At 43.3% G+C, this 8,517-nt stretch overlaps 1 protein-coding gene across 1 annotated transcript in view; it reads right to left on the bottom strand.

Annotated features, from left to right (window-relative positions):
• Positions 1-248: 248 nt before the first annotated feature.
• Cdnf (cerebral dopamine neurotrophic factor) overlaps positions 249-8,517 on the bottom strand; it is an 11,726-nt gene continuing 3,457 nt past the window's right edge. Inside the window, exons 2-4 of the mRNA XM_021216078.2 lie at positions 5,465-5,592; positions 3,718-3,859; positions 249-1,027 (exon numbers count right to left, since the gene is read on the bottom strand). Coding sequence (XP_021071737.1) covers positions 849-1,027; positions 3,718-3,859; positions 5,465-5,592 — 449 coding nt within the window. The 3' untranslated portion in view covers positions 249-848. The remainder of the gene's footprint in view (positions 1,028-3,717; positions 3,860-5,464; positions 5,593-8,517) is intronic.

Raw genomic sequence — 8,517 nt, 5'->3', positions numbered from 1 at the left:
TGATAAATTACATTGTCCTTCTGCTATGCCTTGGATCTGAAATGTCCTCCTCCAGCTCAGTTTTTTGTTTGGTTTGGTTTGGTTGGTTGGTTGAATTTTTCATTTGTTTGTTTGGTTGGTTGGTTCATTGGTTGGATTTTTTTTTTTTTTTTTTTTTTTTTTTAGTGTTTGCTTGTTTCTCAAGACAGTGTCTCTCTGTGTGACCCTGGCTGTCCTAGACTCGTTTTGTAGACCAGGCTGGCCTCAGACTCACAGAGATCTGCCTCCAGACAGAGTGCTGGGATTAAAGGCATTCACCACCACACCTGGCATCAGTGTGTTTGGAAGGTTTGTTCCCTAGCTAGTGGTAATTTGGGGAGGCTGTGAGGTTGGTGTCTGCCTGGCAGAAGTGGATGAACAGGACTGTCCCTTTGAAGGTTACAGACTTATCCTTATTTGGACATCACTGTCTGCCTCTCTATCCACCAGAATCACAACAGCCTCTAGGACAAGCTCCCGTCGCCCCACTCTGAGCTGTGCTGCCTTAGCTACCCTGCCATGATGGACAGAATCCCTGAGCCAAAGTGGCTCTTCCCTCCCCAGACTTGCTTCTGTCATAGCAGTGCAAAGGGATCCACTGCACCCTCCAAGAAGGATGGCAAAGGCACCTTGAGGTCTCTGTGCTCTGCAGTGTGGTTGACCGTGAGGAAGCACGGGTTGATCATACGCCTAAACAACTCAACTCCACAATACAACAGCAAGACTGATGGCCAACCGGGCAGTCCCTGGTTAGCCCTACCCAGCACAATCTCATCTTAGACAGTCATTCTCCTCTAACTACAGTCCATGCTTCCTGACAGCCGACAAGGTCAGAGCTCTGTTTGGGGGTGTATCTCTACATATTTGGGGGCCAGCTCTTTGATGAGGTTCACGTAGTCGCTTTTCTCCGCACACGCCCTGCACTCTTCCCCCCAGCTCTGAAGGATCTGCTTCAGCTCTCCCACTCTCATCTTCCACAGGTCCACCGACGCCAAGTCCAGCTTCTTCTCTAAATGCCAAAATAGAACACACAGTTGAACAACAAAACCAAAATCTCATAAAACTCCATTCCCGTTCAGTGTGAGACAACTCCCCTTCTCATGGGGACCAAGACATAGCCAATGAGAATGTGATATAACCAGTCAGCCTGGTTCTCAGTAGTTGAACGCTACTGACCACAGACCAACAATATTCAGGGATGGAAATGCCAAATCTGTGTTAAGCACAGACAGAGGTTTTTCTCTTTTCTTTATCTTTTTGTCACAAACCCCTAAACAACACAGTATAACAACCATTTGCTGGCTGGCAAGATGGCTCAGTGGATGAAGGTACTTGCTACCAAGCCCAAGGATTCTTAGTTGAATCCCCAGTGATTCCACACACTGGAAAGAGGGAACTGACTCCCACAAATTGTTCCCTGACCTTCACATGTATGCTGCGGCACAAATGCACTCACATATATATACATGCACAGGAGTGTGGGCATACATGTGCATGTGCACACACACACACACACACACACACACACACAAAATGTGTAATGGAAAACTATTTACATAACATTTACATCATATGATATAATGATAGCTATCTGGGGATGATTTACAGTTCAGAAGAGGATGTGTGGGAATTCTACGCAAATTTTATGGCATTTTATATTAGGAACTTGACCACCTGAGACTTTTGTTATCTTCAACTGTATAAAGCCACTAGGACAATCTGCCTCCAGCCATCCCTCTAAAGGGCTATTCAGGCTTTAACAAAAGGGGCTGGATGCTTTGCAGAGTTCTCAAATCTGAAACAAACTTAAATTCTTCTCCAAAGGTCGAAGATAGAAATTTATAAACAAAAGCCAGTGTCTTTGGCAGGGTCTTCATGGTGGCTAACAAAAAGACATAGGTCATAACTAACCAGCAGGTTATAGTCCAGTTTTAAGAGAAAATACATCTTTAACAATGTGTATGTACATTATAGAGGCTCCGTACATAATAAGGTGAAGAAATCAGAGCTGGAGAGTTGGCTCTATGGTTAAGAGCATGTACTGCTCTTGCAGAGGCACCGAATCAGAGCCAGCACCCACATCAAGCAGTTCATAACCACCTACAACTCCAGCTGCAGGGAGTCCAACAATAAGCTGAAAAGAATTTATAGCTATTGATATATCCAAGAGAAAAATAGCTTCAAGTAAGTGACAGCAATTTCTTTGGTATTTTTCTAGGGGGAAAAAATGGCATCTGGCACTAAATTTGAAAAGGGGAGTGCCACAATACTCTTCTAAGTACAAGAAGGAAGTCAAAACAAAAATAAAAAAATTAGTTTATGGCTTCCAAAGGTTCCCTGATGACCAGTGTTTCCATGTACAAATAAGTATTAATTTCCTTTATAATATCCGATATGTTTTCTATCATTTAAGGAGCCATGTGAGGTAAATCCACCACATGTACACGTCTTTGTTGAATGAAAGACTCAGCACACAGTTTCCTCTCTGTGTGCATGGTTTGTATGGACTCAGGACATCTTTACTCAGCTCCTTTGAAACCTATAAAAAAGGGCATTTAAACCAGGCAGTGGTGGCGCATGCCTTTAATCTCAGCACTTGGGAGGCAGAGGCAGGAGGATTTCTGAGTTCGAGGCCAGCCTGGTGTACAGAGTGAGTTCCAGGACAGCCAGGGCTATACAGAGAAACCCTGTCTCAAAAAACCAACCCCCCCCCCCAAAAAAAGGGGGTGGGGCATTTACCCACAATCACTACCCTGGAAGTCAGGGCCTGTGCTGGGCAAACAAAGACCTAGGTTGTTGCTGGGACCTTTCAACCTTAGCCTGTTTCACATCTGCTGTGTAGCTGTCCTCATTACAAGGTTGTGGTGAAATGAGCCAAAATGATTCCTTAGGTCATTTACAATAATACAGTGTGTGTGTGTGTGTGTGTGTGAGAGAGAGAGAGAGAGAGAGAGAGAGAGAGAGAGAGAGAGAGAGAGAGAACAAAAACTTACGTCTTAGAGCAATTTCAGGCATGAAGGAGATAGCTGAGGGAAAGTTTCCCAGCCTTTAGTCACCCTGATTCCACGTACGCAAGAGGCTGGCCCAGATACAACCCTTCAGTGTAAGAATAGATTTAACCATGGGAAATTTATAAGGCCAAGGACAGAGCGTTAAATAGGACATCACCTTCTTTCCTTACTGATTATTTTAGGCACCTCTGATAAGCTATGTCACTGGGCAAAGCCTGATTGATGGAAAAGCCCAGCTCCTAAAAGAGACACCTAGCAGAAGGGTAAACTAGCCTAGGAGGGAAACCAAGTCACATCATGACTTCAAAGTCCTGCTGCCATTGGGCAGATGTGCCATTGAGTCTTTGTAGCTCACTGAGAGGACCTCCATGATTCATTTTCGGAAAACTTCCAGACACTCACGATTGACATCACCTTAGTAAATTAGGAACTTAAGCTTTAGGCTGGGGGTTCCAACTTAATGTTGATTATCCATTATTATCCAGTAGTTACTATCAGGTCGTATTAGTTTATGCATTTCCCTTCCTTTATAGGAGCTCAGGTGACAGGAAAACACCAGCCTAGCAATCCATCCGTGTATGGGGAAACCCCTTCCCTCTAATGCTGGCTCTGTAGAGAACATGGCCCAGGGTTTCAAAGCTTGACAACACATGGGACATTCTGGGAAAGACAGTTGGGTCTCTCGTACCGTATTTCAGCTCACAGATCTGGCTGTCCATCTTCTTCAGCTTCTCACAAATCTTCACCGTGGGTATGTGGACACTCATGGGACGAGTGACTTCACCTAGGATCTTGGTGGCCGCGTCTGTGGTGGCCCCTAGATAATAGCACTGGGAAGAGAATGGTAGGAAATGCGGGGCTGGTGAGACGATCTGAGGGCATAGGCGCCTGCCGCCAAGACCTACAACTTTAGCGTGACCCCTGAGACCCACATGGAAGAAGGTGAGCACCGACTCTGGCAAGTTGTCCTCTGACCGCTCTGTGCACGCCATGCGCATGCGCACAAAATAAGTAAGTGGAATGCGGTTAAGACAGTGTTCTTGACAGTGAATAAAAAAGCAAGCAAAACAGTATAAAACAGTATAAAGGAGAAGGGAGGAAGAGGTTGCCCTTGTTCCCATAGACCAGATATTTAATTTTAGCCCCAGCAGGCTGAGGCTCCGCCAGACCCATGTCTCCAGCCTTGTCATCAGGCTAACTAGATGCGCTTGTCTCTCATCATCATGGGGATTATCAGGTGCATCTAACTAGCCTGATGACAAGGCTGGAGTCATTGGTCTTCTGGTGCTTCAGCCAGACAGAGTCCAGTGGCACACTTTAGGCAAAAAAAGAACTGGACTGGTCCCTGAGGGATAGCTCAGTGGCAAAACATATGCATCAGCATGAACAAGGTTATGGGTCCAAAACCAAGATGGAACAAAAGAGGATTTGATTTAAAATTGTCTTTATGGGGGGAGGGGATAGGGGATTTTCAGAGGAGAAACTAGAAAAGGGGATAATATTTGAAGTGTAAATAAAGGAAATATCTAATAAAAATATATGTTACAAAAAAACCAAAAAATTAAAAGTCAAATTCAAAAAACAAGACATTGTCTGTATTAATATAGAAATATTGAAATAAGACATACATTAAATTCAGGAAACATAATCTTAAAAAGAAAATATAAAAGCTTCAATCATTCCATGTAAATGATACTGAGATGATTGATGGGTTCTAGTAAGTGTCTTGGTAGCAGAAGCAAAAGCCTACCCATTCACGCAATAGTTAATCCTCGTCAGCTTGATGATTCTGTTTAAGGAAGTGTGAAATTGCTTGCGCGTGGTTTGCTTAGAAAGGAAAACCGGACAACTCATAATAAGAATCCACAGTGAATGGAAAAAGAAATAAAACAGGAAGGACATGGCTGCTCCAAGGTGCGATGTAAGAGAAGGTTTACTGTAAAAGGGAGAACATGGACAGGGGTAGGGACGTCATCTGGGAGAGTCCAGAGTAGATGAGACTCTGAGTCAGGTGTGGGGGGTGGGCAGAAAGGGGAGCAGCCAGAATGCGCAAAAGAGGAGAGAACCAAAACTGCTGGATTATATAAGGAAGGACATCTGGAGAAAGGGCAACCCAGACCAGGGATGGAGAGGGACAGGGGTGGGGTGTGCCAGCCAGGAGGACCCTATAACAGGCAGGGACTGAGGAATACTGGGAGAACCTGGCAGCCAGGTCTGCTTTGATTTGTTAAATAGGCATCTCAGCCATTTGTCTCAGGGTTTGAGACTTAACACATAGGACCTTGTTTTCCAGAATTGGCTTCTGCTTGCCGTCTAAAACAGGCGTGTTCAAAGCAAGCATGGAAGGGGGAAAGCATCAACTCCAAGTGCAAAGGGAAACTATTAGTAGTTTTCTTGAAGCACAACGAAAAAGTGGAAAATGAAATGTATCATACCAGGCGGTTTTCTTTTCCTTTGGCATCCGAGCAAAAGCTGAGCAGCTCTTTCTCTATGGTTTCTGCAGAAAAGTCTACGCCTCTGCTTAGCAAGGAGTTGTAGAATCGGTCTAAGAATTCTTTACATACTAAAGGAAGAGAGACATGAGTCTGTTACACATTCTACCTCGACCACATTTGTGCCCATAACTCACCCACTGCATGGGAAAAAAAAATACAGCGATAATTCAGGAGAGGTGGCTCAGCAATTAAGAGCGCACGCTGCTCTTACAGAGGACCCAGGTTCAGCTCCCAGCACCTACAGCTTACAAAGCATATGTAACTTCAGCTCTAAGGATCTGACGCCCTCTTTCGGCCTCCATTGGCACCAGGCACACATGTGGTACAAATGCATACATTCAGGCAAACGCTTATATGCGTAAGATCAGAATAAAAAAATTAAAATATATAGATATGATTCAATGCAGTGTCACCATGGATTCAAACCCTAAGCATTATTTGGGGTTCTTTCCCTAAAGCCATCAATGCCCTAGGCATTTAATATGTGCTTACAGAATCCACCAGTCAGTCTTTAGAACTAAGTTTCACCTAAAATGAAAACCTTTGTATAAACATTGGCAGAGCCTAAGAAATAAGATAGCTTTTGTATAGAATATGGTCTTGGGTACACCTTTGCTTCAGACCTAGAGAAAAATCTGAATAACTACAATGCCTTGAATGAAGCTCTTTCTCGTGCACAAGTATTATGTTCCACCATCATGAGACTAGGTTTGTTGGGAACCTAATCTGTTGGGTTTTTTAAAAAACCATACTTTATGCATATCAGTAGTTAAATCCTAACTTGAAGAACCATAGTCAGTCCCAATTCTTTTTGAGGAAAAAAGGACTCAGAATAGGCACAACACGAGCAACCACCATGTCAGCATTTGGCAGGAGCTGGCAGGAGCTGGCAGGAGCTGGCTCTGATGCAAGCATTTCATATATTTTGACTCATTCAAGTTTCACAACAAAGCTATGATATAGATACTTTATTATCTTCTCTTTACAGATACAGAGACTGAGCCAAAGAAACATCACCTGACCTGCAGGGTCAGTGGTAGAGAGAGGACTCGATCCTCTGTGGCCCCTGGTCCACGTTCTCCCCTACTGTGGAAGGAAGAATGAATCTTTTCTTCTTTGAGTTTTAGTCGGGAATTTTGTCACCGCAAGGAGTGACATCAGTAATGCACACATCCTCTCTCCTGACCTGGAAATCCAATGAACGTATGTTGGAGTTTTCTTTATCTTTATTATCTCTTTCCCATCTTTTCCCTTCATCTCTCGGTGATACATTCTTGGCCATCTTTTGATTTATAATGGGATGTAGCCTCATTGTAAGCTAAAGACTAACACAAACCCTCAGGTGTGCACACATACACATGCACATTAATATATTGGTTCTGTTTTATGAAGAATTCTGGCTAATGCATAATTCAAGTAGAAATGGTGAGGAAACCTCTCATTACAGCCATGCATCTCCTAATAATAGGGACGCCATCTGAGTTATATTGCTAGGTGACTTTGTTGTGGGAACATCAAAGGGGTTACTTACAGAAACTTAGATGCTACCGCCTGCTATACATACCTTGCTCATATTGTACAGTGTATTGCTCCAAGTCTACAAGCTTGGTAGGTATGTTCAGTCTTTTGGCATTATAACACTACATTATCATCTACAAAGTTTATGCTTAAGAGTCATGTCATTGGGTTACAAGAAATAAAAAAAAATCTTACAATGTCCCATGATCTTGTGTCGAATTACATCCATAGCTATCCCGAGCCATACGCAGCCTGCAGCTACAAGGTGATCACGCCTGTGTGTGGAACATGTTACCATTCTGAGGGCTGTGGGTAAGCTTCACTGAACTTTAGGTATGTAAACGTAAGAGAGTTGCAGTAAAAAGATAATATTAATCATCGGGGCTGGACCGCCGGCTCAGTGGGTAGAAGCACTTGCTGCTCCTCCAAGTTCAGTTCCCATCACTCCTGCCCGGTGGCTCTCAACCACTGGAAACTCCAGTTTCAGGGGATCAAGCGCCCTCTTCTGGCCTCTGAAAGTCCCTGCACATGTGTATCATACATACCAAACAGAGACACAACATAAATAAGGATAAACCTTCAAACAAGAGTTTTAAAATAAAACAGTGTGCCTGCATATGGCCCTTACTATGAATGGAGCCCATAGACTTAGGAGCTGAGCTGGAGGAGCCAACATGAAGGCCGAGAGCATAGTTCACACTGAGGAAGACACTACAGGCTGCGATCACTTATAGACTGAGATTTTTGGAAAAAAAAATAGCTTATTTCTTCCATGATAAATGAACTTTAGCTTACTATAAGTTTTCCACCATATAGATAGTTTAAATTTTTTAAAAACCTGTTTGACTGTCTTGTTAGGACACTTAACTTGAGACACGAACATACTGCTGTGCACCTTTCTTCTTTAAACCTTTATTCTTTAGGTTGCTAATCTATTTACTTTTAAGAACTTGTTTGTAAAAGAACTAAGGCACAAAACCATGTGTTTGCCTAAGCCCACACAAGTCCAGATGACGGTACCATTGCCCCCCACCTTATCCCACTACGACCCTTTCAGAGGCAACAGCACACATGGATTGGGCTTGTGTAGTAGAATTCCTTTTTTTTCTGGGATACTTGGGTTGTTCTTTTATTTTTGCTTTGAGACAGGATCTCCCTGTGGAGAACAGGCTGGCCTCGAACCCACAGAGAGCAGCCTGCCTTTGCCTCCTGGGTGACAGAATTAAAGGTCTGAAGCATGATGTCCCTCTCCTCCGGAATATTTTCTAAAGCGCCTGCCTGAAGCCAGTTGACACTTACTTTTCTTTTGAATTAAGAAGAATTCAAGCAATGATTGTTGAAGGTAAACATTAAGTAGTGTGCTCTACATGTTATATTGCTGTCGTTCTTTTTTTTTTTTTTTTTTTTTTTTTTTTTTTACAGGTTCGGGATTTTTAAAGGATTTTTAAGGTTTTTAGGGTCTTTTAGGGTTTGTG

The sequence above is a fragment of the Mus pahari genome, chromosome 16, assembly GCF_900095145.1.
Source record: "Mus pahari chromosome 16, PAHARI_EIJ_v1.1, whole genome shotgun sequence".
Classification (NCBI taxonomy): Eukaryota; Metazoa; Chordata; class Mammalia; order Rodentia; family Muridae; genus Mus; species Mus pahari.
The sequence above is the reverse complement of the archived record's forward strand: the minus strand, read 5'-3'. Positions and strand labels throughout refer to the sequence as shown.